This window comes from Canis lupus, chromosome 29 (assembly GCF_048164855.1).
Source record: "Canis lupus baileyi chromosome 29, mCanLup2.hap1, whole genome shotgun sequence".
NCBI classification, from domain to species: domain Eukaryota; kingdom Metazoa; phylum Chordata; class Mammalia; order Carnivora; family Canidae; genus Canis; species Canis lupus.
In genome coordinates this window covers 17,111,791-17,130,341 of record NC_132866.1, presented here as the reverse complement: position 1 = coordinate 17,130,341, position 18,551 = coordinate 17,111,791, and the positions used below count along the sequence as shown (strand labels likewise).

The 18,551-nt window shown below is 46.4% G+C and overlaps 1 protein-coding gene across 50 annotated transcripts in view; it reads left to right on the top strand.

Moving 5' to 3' along the window:
- The window catches only part of TCF7L2 (transcription factor 7 like 2), a 282,007-nt gene that overhangs the window by 170,558 nt on the left and 92,898 nt on the right, over positions 1–18,551 (top strand). For 26 of the 50 annotated variants that reach the window (XR_012020586.1, XR_012020585.1, XR_012020582.1 and 23 more), the window contains 6 exons: positions 2,598–2,730; positions 4,965–5,067; positions 7,037–7,123; positions 12,393–12,533; positions 13,082–13,241; positions 13,573–13,680. Coding sequence is in view for 45 of the 50 variants with exons in the window: in XM_072805292.1 (XP_072661393.1) it covers positions 2,598–2,730; positions 4,965–5,067; positions 7,037–7,123; positions 12,393–12,533; positions 13,082–13,241; positions 13,573–13,680 (732 nt within the window). In the remaining 5 variants the exon portion in view is untranslated. The remainder of the gene's footprint in view (positions 1–2,597; positions 2,731–4,964; positions 5,068–7,036; positions 7,124–12,392; positions 12,534–13,081; positions 13,242–13,572; positions 13,681–18,551) is intronic. The other 24 variants (XM_072805299.1, XM_072805310.1, XM_072805289.1 and 21 more) reach the window with 3 other exon arrangements.

Genomic DNA, 18,551 nt, shown 5'->3' with positions numbered 1-18,551 from the left:
TGATAAAATAATAAATAACGGGAATAGTAAACCACCATTCCTATGCTTACCATGTGGTAGGTTCTGTGCTAAGTTCTTCCCATGGATTTTCTTGAGATCTAGGATTCATGATCCGTGATTAGGACCCAGGCCTCTTAACCTTTATGCTTGTCTGTGCACATGTGGTTCTTTGGTCTCCGGGTCATGACTGAACAGATAGAGCTGCCACCTGTTGCCCTCAATAGGCCAAGTCAAGATGCCTGGGTCCTGAGCTCAGGCCTACTGCGTCAGGTTCCGAGGATCAGGTATTGAGATTCGTAACAAGCATCCTGAGAGAAGCTTGAGCCAGCCAGTGCCAAGAACTGTAGGCTCCACTCCCACTACCGGGCCCTCATACCCCCATCCTTTGCTTCCTTCCATTGCTTATGGTGGTCCCTCAACCTCTCAGCGACTGTCTTCCCTGCTTTGGGTTATCTGTGGTTCCTCCTAACTCCTCTCCTAGCTTTTCCGCACTTAGTTTAAACCATCTGGAACTGGTCTGCCTTCTTTCATTTCAGAAGGTGTGTATCTTTCCAACCAAATAAAAACATTTCTGGAAAGTGGCAGTACTCCTTTTCCTTTCCTCCTGCGGGTCTTCACGCCCTCTGCCTAGGTTCTGTCCCTTCCTCTCCCTCGCTCTCCTTTTCTTCCTCCTCTCCACCCCAGCATACAGTAAGAGTCCATTTGATGGTTACTTTTCAATTTGTCCTAAACAGATATGTTCCCCCCAAAAAGAATCCTCAGTGCATGTCCGTAAGATGCTGGTTCTGGCCCTGGGGCAACAGCCCTTCACTCTGCTGGCTTTGGCCTTGCCCAGACCTTCATGGCTGCTAGGGAAGTGTTACCCAAGCTCCCTTAGCTTTGGTGCTTTTCATTTCAGTGCTTTGATTGCAAACTGGTAATTCACAGCATAAGGCTCTTTGAGCAACTAGCTAGTCTCCTCTGAAAGTGTCCAGTTGTTTATGGGCATCGTTAAACCAGGCTATTGCAAGTGTCGACTTCTTTTTCTGTAGTTTTGTTTTGTTTTGTTTTGTTTTTTCTGGAGCACATGGAAGAAGGCCATATTTTCCTTTCCGAACATGCTCGTGAAAGTTAGAAGCCCCTTTTAGAGATGCCTTCCCCACGATTAACTGGGGTGAAAAATATTCTTTCTATGTTTATACCCCTTCCTTATTCATTAAAAAAAAAAAAAAAAAAAAAAAGGACAAGAAGGAAAACGTAAAGCGAACTTAACTGCTCGGTGGTCCCTGAACTCAAGAGGCACTAGTGGGCAGCATTGAAACCTCACTTCTTTCCTTGTAATGCAATTCCTTTTCCTTGATGTTAATGCAAGTTGTGCCTTCCTAAAAGTAATAAAAGGAAATGAAGACACGTTCTGAAATGAAACTTGACTCTAATCCATTCATCATCTAATACTAGCCTCTTTATCTTCGCTGGTACCTAATCTGGTTAAATGTCCCTGTTGTAGGATTTTAGTGAAAATCCTCTATGGGGAATAGGGTTTTTTTGCAATTGGATTACTCTCAGTAAATGGCCCAGTAGTTCGCTTGTTTCAGCTTCCATTTTTTCTTTGTGATCTTGCTGGGCTAAGTTACAGCACCGCATAGTGGAGGGGGTGGGGTGGACTGAGAGGGGTGTGGGAGGGAGGAGGTGAAGAATTTGGAAAGGTCTGGTCATGGCAACTAGAAAAATCTTTAAAACGCTTTTCTTTTTTTCCTGCTCTATCTACCCTTCTTGAACATATAAATGCCTGTACTTTGTTTGCTACAACTGCTCGTTTCTAAATTGCACACCTTTTATTAGCCCGATTTATCATCATTCAGTTAATTTATTAGTGTTCCCCCATGACTTCCTAATGAAATTCCTAATGAATTCGGGGCTGCTGTGATCTGCATAAAATATGCAGGTGCTTGCCTGGCAGTTTAGGGCTTTCTGGTAAAGTTCACACCCCCAACCAGACCAGGAGTGGGGCTTTTCATCCATCCTGTCTGGGAAGGATTGTGGCCTGCCTGCTGCTTCCCAGGGGTGGGGAGCGATTAGGAGCCCGCGGTGGTAGATAAGGAGGCTGGGTAGCTGGGATTTGGGTCCTCCCGGGTTTCTTGTAAAGGAAGGTTTTCCTAGCCTGTTTGCCTCCTGAAGGTCCCTCTGCTGGGGCCCTGGGGTCAGAGACACCCCCCCTTCACCCCTTGCAGGAACCCAGTGGCCTGGTAGATTAAAGTCCCCACTTCCAATGTAGCTGCCCATTGGAAAAGCGCACAGTCGGGGTCCATGATGGGGTGGTGGTGCAGGAGGTGTTTTCAAAGCCAGGCCCCGTAGGGAGGGAAACAGGGAAGCATGTCTACCGTGAGAGCGTTCCTTATAAATATCGGTTATTGTAATCCATGGATTGGGGTCAGGGCTGTGGGTAGAATCCAGCACCTCTTACAAACTCTGGGAGGGAGGGAGAGCAGGGCGGAGGGCGGAAGGGCATGGGCCAGCCCCCTACTCGCTGGGGGGGGTGGGGGGGGCAGTGTTCAGAAGTCTCATCAGTTACCAGGAGCCAGCTTGACAGTGTCCTCCTCTGTCTCTCCTGCCCACAGTCGAACAAAGTGCCCGTCGTGCAGCACCCTCACCATGTTCACCCTCTCACGCCGCTCATCACGTACAGCAATGAGCACTTCACCCCGGGAAACCCACCTCCACACTTACCAGCTGACGTAGACCCCAAAACAGGTAGGCCGTGCACATGGTACCAAGAGGGTGTGCTGGGTCTGGGGCCGTCTCACCTGCTGGGGAGGGATGGGGGGCAGAGAGTGGGGGCTCCTGTTCCTCTCCTGGGTGCTGAGAAGAAAGCTCTTTGGGGAGGCCAGAGCCTGATGATGGAGTAGCTTCTCCTCTCCTTAGGGGAAGTCCATGTGTAGTGCTAACCATTATTCTAGATCTCCCAATACCCCAGAGGGCCTGGCTGTGAATCTTGCACTGTTTTTCAGGGGTAGCTTTTAAGTAACTCCAAGAGCCACAAACAGACTTGGAGGCAGTTATAGTTGTGGAGGCATCTCGTAGCCTCCCTCTCAGCAAGTTGGGAATACGGGAGCCCTTCCAGCATGGCTCCCCAACCAAAGTCCTGGTTCCCTCAGCAGCCAAGGGAACCAGTCACTTGATGATGATTTACTGGTCCAGCCTCTAGAGGCCACAGCACTGGGTCCTGCGTTGTCTTTGCTGATTTCGGTTCTTGTTCCCCTACAGTATCCTGGGTATCACCAAGTCCATTATACAAATGTGAAAACCAAGTCCATGGTGGAACAACCAATAGAGTCTCAGGCAGATGGGGCCATGTCATCCTTCAGCCTTTATACTTTCCCCCCTCTTTTCATCCCATGTACTCACCGAGTACAGCGTTACTTGTAGCCCACCCTGTAACAAGATTTCAAGCAAGCCTCCGGCTACCGCTCCTAGAGGGGTAGTCCTGGGAGAGCAGTGAAGGCCAGGCCAGGCTGGGCAGTACACTGGCTGGGGTTTCTCTGACCAGCTAGTTAATTAGAAGGATGAATTCTAAATGGCTATTCCGTGTCACTTCGTCAGAGGGGATTGTTTGGTGTTGAGCTGAGGTAGATTGCCCGTTCATGCAGACTTTGCTGCCCCTGAATGAAGCCACACATTAGCTGGTTTTCACCAGCTTCTGAGCCCCCTTTGTGCTCCGGGGGACCCAGCCTGGTGCTTGGATGGCTGGAGCAGGCCGCCAGCGGGCCCCAGGCTCTGCAAGTGAATGGCAGCATCAACGTCTCATTTAAATAATGGTAGTACAGGGAATAGCTTTTAAATGGTTATCGTAAAACATATGATTAACGTCTGCAGACTGTTTACTTTTCCTCTGCGAACATTCTTTCAAGTGTGCAAATGGCTTGGTGTAGGGTCCAAGACCAGCTAATCTGTTTGGTTTTTGTAATAGAGAGAAAGCAATGTCTGCATGAAAATGTCACCCAGGGAGACTTAACTTACAGATTAAAAGCTTCCTGAATGAATTAAAAAAAAAAAATGGAATAGTTTTCATCCACAGACGTGCAGCTCATTACCTCCAGTACTGTGTTAATTCTGTAGCATTGTTCGTTTTCTTCCCCTTCAGCTCTTTAGATCAGTTCCTCGGTGTCAGAATTGCTCCCAGCGCTCTTGCTTTTCTCAGAATTGATTACAGGATGTGCTCCTGTGGGATAAGTAAGTGTGCAGTGGCATGGGCCTTCAGGGTGTGCTCAGGTGTGTCATGTGTGCGTTCCTAGCTCTCATGATGCAGGACTACCTACCTGGTCAGCAAGCAGGTAGGGCTGATTCTTCCAGGTGCCACTTCCAGACGGTTAGGTTCTAGAGTGGAGCCTGCCAGGCCTCCGGCCTACTGGTCTGCTCAGTTCAGGATCTACCCTGGGCAAGAGTCCATGCCTTGTCGTGAAATTCTGCCACAGCTCATCCTCTAAGCTGAGGTGGACATTTCTAGAGGAGTTAACCTTTTTTTTTTGAAAGCAGGCAAGAGTAACCCTTCGAAAAGCCGAAACTTAAAAGGCGTATTAGAAACCTAGAGGAATAAGTCTCATGCAGACAAGTCATTAGAATTAAAAGGAGTGGAGGCCCAAGTCAGGAGGGCAGAGGATTTATATGACCTGATCACCTACTGGTGCCAAGCCTTCAGATTTTTCTTTAATTTTCAATAATCACTCGGATCCCGTAAGGCAGAAGTAACCCAAAGCGGCATTTACCCCAAGTACCCCTCCACCTCCAGTGAGATAAACCAATTTATCAAGGTAGGGTGGGGAGAGATAGTGAACAGAACTTACCCACAACGATCATGGTCACGGAAGGAATCTCGCGCTAGCGTCAAAGAAGAGAAGTCTCCGTCCTCCTTTACTGATTCCCATCCCCTGGCAGTTTCTCTTTCCTTCTCTCCTCCTTTGTACCTAAAATGCCACTTCTTCTCCCAGGAATCCCACGGCCTCCGCACCCTCCAGATATATCTCCGTATTACCCGCTATCGCCTGGCACCGTAGGACAAATCCCCCATCCGCTAGGATGGTTAGTACCACAGTAAGGAGTTCCATTTTTTAATTCCCTTTTTGTTTCTTACATGGGCATGCTTATTATTTATCGTGTGTGTGTGTGTGTGTGTGTGTGTGTGTGTGTGTGTGTGTGTTTCAGAAGATGGGTGGTGAGCAAGGGCTGCAGGGAGGAGGGGCATGTAGGGAAGATGCTTACGAAGGTGCCCTGTGGGAAGCAGGCCCTCGGATGGGCCATGTAGGAAAAAGGTTATTGATACTTAGCATTATGAACCCACAGTCCCCAAAGACTCTAGGCTTCTCTCTGAACAAAAGTGTCCTTAAGATACTTTAGAAACTATAGAGGCTCTGAGGGCTTCTATCAAAGGAAGCTGATCATGGCTCTTCTGCTGGTGGCAGCCCAGCCTGGGGTCCTGTTGGTTTGAAGCAGCCTGGGCCGGAGAACAGGCATAATGTCATTTTGAAATCCAGGGGTGAGAGTGGGGGGTTATTCTCTCAGAATCCCCTCACCCTGTCATCTGAACCGTGACTCCCAAGGTTGGCAACAGAAGTGGAAAGTGCACTCTGTCTGTTGTCTCAACAGACAGAGTGCAACCAGCATCTCTCTGAGATTCTTGGTTCACCTAATTATGGGGGGCGGGGTGGGGGATCTGGAATCCCTACTCCAGCATGTGGGTCCTTCCTGAGTGCCAGCCAAGGCTCCTGGCAGTGTGCAGGACACCAAACTGCCTTTTACGATTTGTCTTCCTGTCACCCAGCCTTGCTTTTATAGTACTAGCCATTAACCTTCCTTAGACAACTTTAAAAATGTGTGTTTCAAAGCCAGAGTAGAAAGGCCTTTAATGCATAAGCATATGGTGCATGAGTATGCATGTGTGTATGCATATTAATAGCTGTTTTGTGATTGCATTTTTGTGTATGTGTTTCTCCATGTTTATCAGTGATCTCTACTCCAAAAAACAAGGACAATTTGTTGTCTTAACAGGAATACATCCTGGTAAAAGTCAGAATTTGGGGTCTTGGGGAAGACACACCCTTTGATAGCCTTACAGAAGATATGGTTTTGAAGTAGTTCACCTAGTATTTCTCTAGTTGAACAGACTCTACCTTGTTTTGTGAAAAACAGCCTGTATTATGAAGTAGCTGTACAAAATACCAACCATGGGTGTACTTTCTGTTTATTTTTTGCTCCTTTCATTTTGTTTTGGAGGGTAGACCTGGACATGAGCTTGTGTCCCATTCCTTCCTCAGAAAATGGGGCCATTCCTCGAATGGTTCTCTGTTATCCCTTGCCCCGTACAGCTGATGGGTAGATATTTGAAAGCTAGATAAAAAGGAATAGCCAACTCAGACAACCCTCTGTCAGAAAAAGTTGTGTGTCTTTCATGAGGATGCTATTTTGCATGTTGCTGTATTTTTTAATTATTGTAATGAGGTGTGATTGTCTATTGGTTACCCACAATTCTTCTTGGGGACTCTCCCCCCGGTAACTCTTGTCAACACTTGTTAATTTGACAAAAGGCTACAAATTAAGCTCTGTTAATTTAATGTTTTCTCACCGAGATCTAAATACCGAAAGAGGCCCAAAGCGTAACTGAAGTCCTTTGATTCACTGTACTTTATTTTGGTATAAATTTACATTCATTATTGTTTTCCTTTGGATGTGTAGCCCTCAATTAGTGTGATGGCTCCATTAAAGCAAGCGAGACTTCGCCTTTAATTATTACAACAAAACACCTAGTTTCAGCTTGGGGAGAGGGTCTCTATTGACATAAGCAGAGGTTATAAAATTTAATTAGCCATTCCTATCAGATTTATGGCATTCAAATTGTTCTGTGTTTCTTCCCTTTGATCCTTCCTGTACAATCCCCAAGATTTTTGTTCTGATCAAATGAGAATAAAGCTTACTGTGCAGAGAGAACTTTCCCTTTTTATTCTTTTTCTTTTCCCCACCCCCACCCTTGTTTGCACTCTCTTACTCTGTACTCCCCTCTTCATAGGCAAGGTCAGCCAGTGTACCCAATCACGACAGGAGGATTCCGTCACCCTTACCCCACAGCTCTGACCGTCAACGCTTCCATGTCCAGGTGAGTTCCAAGCACCAGGGCCTCCATCCAAGTCAACCATGGGTGGCTTCTTGGAAAGTTTTCTAGGTAGCTCCCAGGCCATCCAGAGGCTGCTCCTTCATGGAGTTCTAATGGTCTAGGACCGATAGGGCATTAGGCTTGAGTCCTAGAAAATACTGAAAAGTTAATCTGAACTTCTAAGGTAGGTGATGTCAAAATTTTGAGATTGAATTTTGGAATCAACGTAGCAAGTGGCTTTTTTTTTTTTTTTTTTTTTTTTAAATAACTGAAGAAGGCAGGAAGAAGTTTAGTTAGGACACACGGAACTTTTTAAAATGTTGTTTCTGTCTTGTCCTGTACTGGGTAAGAAAGGAAAGGGTGGAGATAATTTTATGATTATGTAAAAGAGAGTTTGAGAAAAGGGTGTGGTCTTTTAACAATTCAGCATCTTCTCTGTCAACAAGGAGGGACACCCCGTGCCCAAACACACCCCTCTCTAAAGTAGCACTGCCCCCCAGAGAATTATAAAGGGAGCCCCATATGGAATTTGAAGTTTTTAAGTAGCCAAAGGTTAAAGGAGGCAGGGGGGAAGCCCAGGTGAAATTCTTTTTAATGATCTATTTTATTCAACCTAATATTTTCCAAATATTATCATTTTGACATGTTAGCACTGTAAAGCAACTTTTAATGAGATTTTACACTCTGTTTTGTACTTTGTTTTTGAAATCTGGTATGCATTTTATAAAATGTTGAGTATACTTAACAGCACATCTCAATTTGGACCGGCCACATTTCACATACTCAAAAGCTATATGCGGCTGGTGGGTATCACACTGGCCTTTGAGCTCTAAATCTTGGAAAGTTAAAAAAAAAAAAAAAAATCATGTGTGCAGAACAAGAATTTGAAAGGAACCCATCAAATAACCAGCAAAGAATTCCTACACCCTGACAAAGGACATAATGATTTTACTTTCCTTCATAGGGGAGCATCTTCAACTTCTAATTTAAATATTTTGGGTAACAAACTCCACCCTGACTTCTCATACCTTGTATGAAATATTTTACTGTGTTTATTTGGATAAAAATGGTAACTTCTTCATTTAAAAAAAGTTGTGTGTGTGTGTGTGCACGTGCACGCACATGCATTCATATATCTTTAAGCACATAAATAAATGTGTCATACACACATACCCACATACGTATACCTGGATCTTTGTAATCCTCCGTTCTCCTTTTCCTCTCTCTAATTAATTCTGGCTAATTTTTCAGTGAGTGCTAGTTTATTTACAAACCGGTTGGCAGCAGTGGGTTTAAGTAGTCACTAATCGCTCCTAATGATAGTTTTATTTTCTGTTCATCTGATTTTCAGTCAAGTTAATTAAATCGGTGGAGGTTTAGACTTTCCTGATGGGCTACAACAAGTAATCCATTTTGATGATGTCCCATAATTAAATCAGCATGCATTACATGGCAGGGATGCTGTCCCTAGCATCTTTTCCTAATCTCTGTAGTCCGTATGGGAACCCAAGGCCAGAGGGAGGGTTGGAGAGACAGGACAAGACAGTCCCTTTTCCTGCTTACAAAACAGTAATTTTGGTGGGGGAAAGAGTAAAAATCCCTTCCAGTTAGAAAAACAAGCTATAGTCCACCTACCATTTGTAATTACGCCACGAAGATCACCTAATTTTAAAGATCCAGTCTCCGAGTGTGACAAATGATCCCAGTTTCAAAATCCACACCAATATTGGTTAGGTGGGAAAATGCTTGAGCATTCTGTTCTCCAGCGAGAGGAGGAAGGTTATGTTCATTAAATAATGTCATCACAACCTTGCAAAGCATGAGAACGAATTGGGAGTCTCCCAGGAGGGGAGCTGCTTCAGAGCAGCCCTAATCCACAGCTCATCTTCCCTGCAAGCCAGCGTTTATATCATGCACCTGATTGTTTTGCATGTTTGTTTATTCGATGCGTTCTGGAGGTTAAAAGCAGTGAAGTAATCGTAGGATAGGGATTGGGGTTAAGCTTATCGATTGAATTATCATTAGGAGGTTAGTCGATGATTTAGAGGTGGGCAAGGGGGTGGAGGAGAGGAAGGAAACAGTGGGAGGAAAGGTTAGGGGCTCTAGGTACAGGGGGGAAGGCCGCCGATTCCCCAGGTAGGCCTTATGAAAGGTAGCTAGTTAAAAAGCGTATACAGCAAATTAAATACATTATTGTGGTAATGGGGCGACAGAAGTATAGGTCTATTATACTTATGGCAGTTATAGGAAATGTAGGCAGCTTGCCCTGTTCCAGAACACCCTTTGATATTCATTCTATTCAGCAGCGGGGCCAGGACTTCTCAGAATTAAGTGATGGGTCATTATACTTTAAACACCATGGAGAAGCCTAGATTGGCAATTAAACAGCTCTTGCTGACACTCACTTGTGCCACCCTGTGACCCCCTTTAGATTGAGATGTTGGAGCTCCGGGCCCTCAGCCTGCTAAATTGGTGCAAGGCTCTTCTCCTGACGAGAGCGGGCTCTGAAATCTGCCGGCTTCAAAGGGAGAGAGATCATGTATAAACCATAATGTGGGTGCACCGTGGCTCACAAAAAATAAGGCAGGAAGAGATGAAATGTTACAAGTGCAAGGGGGAAAATGAGAGAATAATGACAAACCTAATGCAACTCAAAGCAGGATTGTTGCACAGGAAAATGCATCCCACTGCTTGTGCATAAAATCAAGGCCGGCAGATGACATCCAGTTAACAGAAACGCGTCAACAGTGAAGTAAAGTGAGAGTGAGCAAGAGAGGAGCCCCTGAGACAGCCAGAAACAAAAATTAGTTGTCCTTAACAAGTTAAGGTTCATCATTATATTCTGGCTCGGAGCCATAAAAGCAGACGGGGGTATATAATGAGCTGCTTAGAATTTTTAGGGTGTTTATTGCATTTCATGAAATAGTTGTCTGCAGAAAGGAATTTCTTAAGCAAAGGTATGCATGTAGCCACCCCTTCCCCCCAACACCCCATTTCTTTCTCTGCTGTACGTTTTTCAGATACATGAATATGTGTCTAGGCATGTGAACTTGGAAGCGTTGGTTCCCCACAGCCTGCGCTGGACATTTTGCCCCCCACACCCCAAAATGTACTCAAACTGTGGTAGCTGCCTGTCGGCGCATGTGCACACCTCCCCACACAGTGTTTTTGTCTCTCCCCCTCTCCCCCTTCTCTCTCTCTGTCTGTCTCTCTCTGTCTCTCTCATGTCTGTACACATATTCTCATTCAGCAAGAAGAGAACATATGTATTTGAGGAATGTCAAGCCTTTAAAATTCACAGTAAAAGCTGCCACTCCACCCACCGCTTCACCCAAGGGCTTCCAAGAACACATGTTCTTAAGTTATGTTTCCTCAGAGGCCCTTGTGCAGTGGGAAGGAACAGGGTGTAACATGGGAGCCCAAGTGCCTCCCGAGGGTTTGCTTTTCATTTTCTCTGGGAAGGGGAATGGGGATTGTTTGTTTTCTTTTTCTTTCTCTTAGGCTCTTCCCTCCCTCCCTCCCTCCCTCCCTCCCTCCCTCCCTCCCTTCCTTCCTTCCTTCCTTCCCTTCTTCCTTCTATATACCCTAAAGGATTTAAATGTTTCTTATTTTACAAAATCATGTCATTGTTACCAAACTTTGATACCTTTGATACGGGCTTAAATTTGTAAAAGGTAGTGGCAGGAGAGGGCCACATCAGGATGAAATTTCTGAGTCAAATGTCCACTATGAGTCTGGGCCCTTTCAGAAATCTGCATTATTCATTGATATTTTCTCCATTGATCTATGCAGATTGTTAGTGGGTTTTTTTGTTTTGTTTTACCATTGTTCAGATTAACATTTGCTACATTATTTGGGTGAAATGGAAACTTTTCATATCCAGTCCATATATGAAAAGAACCTTATACATGCAGGATCCACTTGAAATCACTATCTCAGGGCACTCCCAGTGCCCACCAGAACTGGCCGCCTGGAGAGCAGGTCTTCGTTCTCTGGATGCTTATGTGAGACCATTTTGGTTTGAATTAATTAAGAAAGCATCAACTGCTTTATCTGAGTTCTCCTTCCCATGAACAGCGCCCCACCTGCTCACTTGCCCAACCTGGGCACATTGGAGCCTGGACACTGCCATTTTGTTTTCTTTCAGGGTCCTTTTTTGCATCTATCTCACCCTCCTATTCTCTATGGTAATATACCTTCTTTTAAGAAGGGTGATTCTTGTAACCCAATACAAATCATAGTGACTCCAAGCATATCAGAAAACGTGAAAGCTGTTTGATCCAGTTGTCAGTTCACAGATGGGCCAAGGTGAACATTTTAAAATTAGCTCTTTATGTTCTAGTGAGTTTGCATGGTAAGGAAATGCTAATTCAGGGCCTAAGCGGGGCGGGGGGGAGGGGGTGGGTCAAAGAACTTTCTTAAAAATGGACAGTATTAGAGGAAAAAACAACCTTTCCTTATAGATTTACCACTTTGATAATTGTTTTAGAAGGCCTTTGGAAGCATAGGCAGCCTATTTAAGTAAAAGTAATTTAAGAATCCTTGAATTACAGAGTGGGAAAGAATACACATCCAAATTCAGAGTTTCATTTGTGTGTGTGTATAAAATCTCATCTTTCTGTAAGAGAATGCAAGCTTATTTAAAATATCTGTGATTTATGATGAGAACCAGATAGGAAGTATTTCGATTTTCCTCATCTTTCTGCCTCACTTTCTCTCATTCCTGTCAAAACGATGGGGCACATCAGCAAAGGAAAAATAAAAATTTTATTGTACTCCATCAACAGAATGTGGCCTAATGAGGCATGTGCGGCATTGTCAAAAATGTGTACTTCAGCCACGTTAATATTTTATTTAGCTGTCAATATGCAACAATAGATTTCACCTTTCATTCTAGAGCTGATTAGGACTTAGGAAATTGTCTTCTTAGATGCCGCTAATAATGCCTCAAAAAACAAGTGGACGTGTGATTTCCAGCAGGTAGTCCGAGCCTACTCTACCGCCCAAGTACATCCGTTGTATTTGTCTTTTGCTAAAGATGTTAAAAATCATAATGTCTCTTGTCAGTAGCAATAATGAAGGGGAAGATTGGCTTTAATGACATTATGAGAATCATTATGTTTAATTTATCGCTAATTAATGCTGACAGGTTTCATATGCCTTGGGTTGCTTTCATGTGAGTGTTACGTGCTGGGTTGTTTTTTTTTTTTTTTTTAATTGTGTGTACACATCCCTCCCCATTCATTCATTTTGATTCTGACGATTTACACAGCTTCCTGTCTTCCAGGTTCCCTCCCCATATGGTCCCACCACATCACACTCTACATACGACCGGCATCCCCCACCCGGCCATAGTCACGCCAACAGTCAAACAGGAATCCTCCCAGAGTGACGTCGGCTCACTCCACAGCTCGTGAGTTTCACTATTTCTGTGGCTTTCTCCTTCCCCATCTTGTCTGGCCTGTTGTCAGTCCAGCCCGTGGTTGGCTACCGTGCACGTGACTGCGGTAGACACCCAGCTCGGGTGCGCTCTGGATTCTGACAAAGTGTGGAGTTGGTGGTTGGTACCCACCATGGGTGTACCCGTGTCCTTGGACAGACAGACTGGGATTTGCAACCGTGTCCCCATGCCTCACCCACAACGAAACGTCTGGAGGTCTGTCCTGAGAGCACGAGAGGCACCGGCCAAGGGGGATTTGGCCACACTGTGCTTTTTCCCTCCAGCTTGGGAAAGTGTGTCCAGGACATTCAGGAAGTGATGATGAAATCTCTCTTCCCTCATACCCTCACTAGGATGTTTTTGTTCCATTTTTTGTGGTGGAGAAGACCAACGAGTACTTCTCGTTCAGAACTGCTTGGTTTGGGTGTTGAGCAGACAGGGAGATGGGCTCTCTGCTGTGGAGGAGGTAGGACCTCGCAGTTGTTGATGGGGTTGTGTCTGTCTGTCCTGTCTATATCCAGAAAGCATCAGGACTCCAAAAAGGAAGAAGAAAAGAAGAAGCCCCACATAAAGAAACCTCTTAACGCATTCATGTTGTATATGAAGGAAATGAGGGCCAAGGTCGTGGCCGAGTGCACGTTGAAAGAAAGTGCGGCCATCAACCAGATCCTGGGGCGAAGGGTACGTAGCTCCCTCACTGGGGGGAAGAATGGACGGGGGCAGAGTGGGTGGCCTGGCACCGGAGCCCTGTCCCTTCAGTCACATCCTGACTTCCTCAGTGGCCTTCATGGAGGCATGACCAGAAGTCCCCATTCGAACAACATCCTCGACCCCCCCTGCCATCCTCTTCCCTAGAGAGAGTGCAGATAAGAGAATGAGAGGATTGACAGAGCGGGTTTTGTCTGAGCACCCGTTTGTGCCAGGACCCTGCAGAGCAGACCCGTTTCTTGTCCCCGGCCACAGTGTAGTTGGTGATGTTCTGCATGCCTCCCCACCTCTCTGTCCCCTCCAGTGGCACGCACTGTCCAGAGAAGAGCAAGCGAAATACTACGAGCTGGCCCGGAAGGAGCGACAGCTTCACATGCAGCTGTACCCCGGCTGGTCTGCGCGGGATAACTATGTAGGTGGTCCTTTCTCTGCACTAGAGTCTGTAGAGGTGTGTGTGTGTGGGGGGGGGGGGGGGTTCATCTGCCCAGCGGGAGTACTACCTGCCAGCTTGAATCAGGCCTCAGAACCATGCAGTGTACCCAGTCCTGGGACCAGGAGCATCTTGCCCGAGCATCAGACTTGGGGCGGGGGTGGGTGGGGGTGGGGGTCTTGTCTTGGTTTCCAGTATGGCTCCATCAGCATGCCAAAATTCTTCAAGGAGGGTGGCGGCCAGTGTTTCATTATTCCAGCCGGGACCCCAGTGGCCCCCAGTGGCTTTGACTTGGGGCTGTCCACACCTTTCGTGCCCAGGTCTTTGTAAAGACATGACTCCAGGATATGCTTTGGGGGGCTTATGTGCTTCTCAGCAGGGGTCTCTGGGGCCTGCCAGGGGAGGACCAGTGGAGATGGGTAGGAGAGAGGGTTTGATTCCTCACAGGCCTTCCAGCAGGGCCTTGGCCCTTAAGAGGGAGAAATGAAACACTTGCCCTATACTGTGGTGCAATAGAAGCTGAAAAGCTAGTTCATCCTAAGAGGGACATGGTGGGGGGACCCCTGAAAGCAGCCAGTGGTAGTCTTTGCTGGTGGACTGGAGGAAACACCTCAGGGCCCAGGAAGGGTTGGGAGAGGGTTTGTGCTGTGTGGTGTGTCTTCCTGGGCTTTGTGTTGACTACAGGATTTGCCTAATTTCCTCTCTTGGATTTTAGAAAACACTGTGGGGCGGTGGTTTTCACTAATCACAGTGGTTGTGATGCCCATGATTCCTGTCCTCTCCTAACCTTGCTCTCCGGTGCAAGGAGAGACCTCTCTCACCACCACCCCCCCTTCTATTTCTTGTCCCGTGTTTTGCCCAGCAATATTCTGGGCTGGCCCTCCTCTACGCAGTAGATGAGATGTCCCTTATTTCACCTGATAACTCTTATTCCATGGCATTGGGTTTTATAAAGTGAATTTTAACCCTTCACTCTTTAGGGTGTCTTTAGAGACAAAACCTGCCTTGATACCAGCAGTGGGCTTTTCCTCCTGTTTCTTGTCAATGGTGTGGAGCCATGGAGGGTTCTCTCACCTGTCCATGCTCCTGACCTAGCTCTCCTGCAGCCAGTGTCCTTAATGAAGACGCTCTCTGTACGTGGGTTGAGATCGGTTCAGTCAGGGCTGGTTGTGAGCATGCACACAACGGTACTGTGGGGACTCAGTTAAATCAGACGCATTTACTCTCAAAACTTAATGTGTCATTGGAGGCCACAGACATATATGGGTCCTGAGCGGATGCTGCTTCCCACTTGCTCTAGCTGTTTCTGTCTCTCTCTCTCTTTTTTTTTTTAAATTTTTAAAAGATTTTAATTATTTGAGAGAGAGTGAGAGAGAGAACACATGCAGAGCAGGAGGGAGAAGTAGAGGGAGAGGTAGACTCCTCATGGAGTAGGGAGCCCGATGTGGGGCTCAATCCCAGGACTGAGCCAAAAGCAGACACTTTTACCAACTCAGCCACCCAGGTGCCCCAACTCTAGCCATTTCTCGTACCTTTCAACATGTGCCTGCTAGTCTGCTATTCACTTTGCAGATTAGGGGGTGTGAAGAACACAGACTGTGGGGCTTACCTTCCACATCCTCATCATCACCCAACCCCTCCCCCCCACTCCCACTTGCCTCCCTCTAGGTCCCAGTGCCCTTGGCTGGCAGCACAAGACTCTGTTCCTCCTGGGAGTTGAAACAGGAATTAGTACCAGTACCTCTCACTGGAATGTTTGCTCTGGTCAGGGCCCTTGTCACTCACGGATGGTCACGCACCAGGTCTTAGCTGCTTGAGACCTTTCCATTTGTCCTCAGCATGTGTGCCGTGGGGAAGCCTTTCTTCTGGAGCCGAAAGGAAGAGGATGAGAAAATTAATGCTCTCCCACAGGCTTGCTGCTCACCCCCACCTGACCTCGAGGTGGAGATTTCCAGCAGCAGGCAGGCTCTGCAGCCTCCACATGAACAGCCATCTCATTTCAGGACACTGTTCTCTGGTTTCGGGTCAGCAGCTCTTAGAGGTTACCTTCACCTTTTACCTGCTACAGACCTAATTCTTTGAGTGATCTAGAATGGTACTACAGAGAGGAATTCTGCTCCTTCATAGACATCATATCCCCAACAGACATTTGGGGTCATGCTAGGGCCTTCATGTACAGCTTTGCAGGATGCGCACTGCACAACTCTAGGGAGTGCCATTTACATTACGGTCTGTGTGCATGCTGCCCTCTGGAGTTGTGCAGGGGGAGATCTCCACAAAGATACAAGGCCAACTTTGTGGTAGTGATAGCTTCAAAAGAATGCTGCCATTGACTTGCCTGGGAGTCAGACAGGTATCGCCCTGGGGTGTTCGTGAAGTGCTTTCCAGGTTTTAGAAGGTCCATGAGGCACTTAATAATGACTGCAGCTCAGCTTCACATTCAGAAGGAGCTCGATATAATAGGGGAATCTCTGAAGACTTGAGAGAAAGTTTAGAGGTCCATCTAGAGCTAGCGATGAAGGAGCTTCCTCTCTTATATGGGGTACTGTCAGAGGCCTATCACAAAGGCTCCTTACGCATGAGTGTAAACACACATACACACACACACACTCCCCCCTCCCTCGCTTCTGTGCCCCAGGAAACGGTCTGTGGAGCAAGGGTCAGAATTAAAGGTCTTAGGGGTTTGATTGTGGTAGAACTTGTCAGGTTTGGGGCTTGACATAGGAGTTTCTATACGTTGCTTTGGTAGTTGTAAAGATTCTTCTGGAAGAAGTTTTCTGAGCTAACTTCATGCCTCTTTCATGTTCCTGCTTTTCCAGTAATGGAAGCCTTAGCAAAATAAGATTGAATAAAATCATCACATTTGGGTTGTCGGACTTGGCACATTCTGGAGCATAAAAGAAAAGAGTTTGGTCCCATAGTGCTGTCCAACCCGTGGCATTATATTAGAACATTATTGCCTTTCTGGCTATTCCAGATTAGGTAAAGGACACGAATGTTAAACCATTTGCTCATCTTTCATTCCCCGCCTCCCCCCCCCCCCCCCCCCCCGCCCCACCGGCCGAAGACCTCCATAGTTAGGCTTCTTCTTTTGTTACATCTAAGAAGATAATGAGGTGGCTGCCTCCCTTGAGACATGTGTCCCTCTTCACTAAATAGTATTTATTAAGCTACTGCTTGTCCTTTTCTGATTAAAACACAGCCCCTGTCCTCTAAAAGCCTTTAGTTTAAGTGACTCTTTCCTCGTCACGAACATTTCAATTATATATCCTAAACTGACAGCTTCCCATGGGGACTAGAACTTTCAGCTGCCTTTCAGGATGTATTGTGGGAAACTAGAAATGGGTGAGCCCTGTATTAAACCAGAGGTGACTGAGAATCCATTGGGCATGTGGATGCTGACACTGCCCGGAGTCACAGTGGTTTCCTGTGCCTAGCTGAATGTTCACTCAGGCTCCTAAATGAATGGAAATGAGCCCCTTCTGCCTTTTCCAAGATGGCCAGGCAGCACTTGGCAGCTCCCCTAGGAGAGCCACAAACATGAAGACGAGCTGCTGAGGCTCATGAGAAGGCCCCATGAACTCCTTTTACTTTTTTATTTTTGAATTGTCTATCAGTGGGCACCTGCCTGGGTGGCTCAGTTGGTTAAGCATCTGACTCTTGGTTTAGGTTCAGGTCATGATCTCAGGATTGTGAGATGGAGCCCCACATGGAGCTCTGTGCTCAGTGGGGAGTCCGCTTAAGATTCTTTCTCCTTCTGCCCCTGCCCCTCCAACATGCGAGATTGCTTTTGGGGTTGTGGTTGTGCACGTAAACTCTCTGACTTGCTCTCTCTCAAATAAAGAAAAATCTTTACGTTGTTTATCAAAGAAGGTAAATGTATCAGTGTTTCAAACTCAAGGCCAAGACAAGCTTCCCAAATGCTATGGGCCCCAAGATCTGAGAGAAAAGATGGGCTTTCTCTGAGACATTTGGCTCTCAGCCCTTGGGTGGAGCTAAAATCATGGCATCTCCATCTTGAGGTTCTCCATACAGGGCCTTACGAGTTGCCAAGTTTACTACCCATCACTCTTGTTTTCTCTTCCAGACCTGACGTCAACATACCAAGAGAACTTTTAGGCAGAGGCAGTATTTAGATGTTCTGAAACAGACAGATGTGTAGGCCAGTCCTCTCGTTTGTGACATTTCATATATACCCAGCATCTGACTCCCAACGGATAGGATGGGCAGTAACGAGGCAAGAGAGAACTAGTTTCAGATCTGCAGGGATGCAGTCATCCTTACAGAGCTCTTCCCTGTTCCCATGCCACATCCCAGCTACGAGCAGATGGTAAAGGGTCCGGGTTGGAGAATGTGAATGACCCCATGCAATTCATCCCTGTAATCAATTAAAAACCTTCCTCAGAGGGCAAGGGATTAAATATGTAGGCAGCACAGCCTAGCAGGTAAGGGCTGTGGAACTGAGAGCTCTTGTGTTCCCATCCCGGCCCCAGCATTCGCTAGCTGTGTGATCTCTGAAAATTCACATACCCCCTTTGTCCTTGAATTTCCTTATCTCTAGAATTGGAACAGCAGTAGTACCTGTTGTACATGATTGTGTGAGGGGAAACATGACTCAATGTGCATAGGGCACTTAGAATCATGCCTGGCACATAGTATGTACTAAATAAATGTTAGCTGTTGTTACTAGGAAAGCCCCAGCTAAAGCTTTTGTTTTTTGATTGAGGGAAACAGAGGCCTTTTGGCCACCTCTACAGTCACTTGACACTTGGCTGTGGGCCCTTGGGCCACTCCCAACCCTGTCTCTCTACATCTCCCTAAATCTTCCTTCATCAGTTCTCTTCTCCCACTTG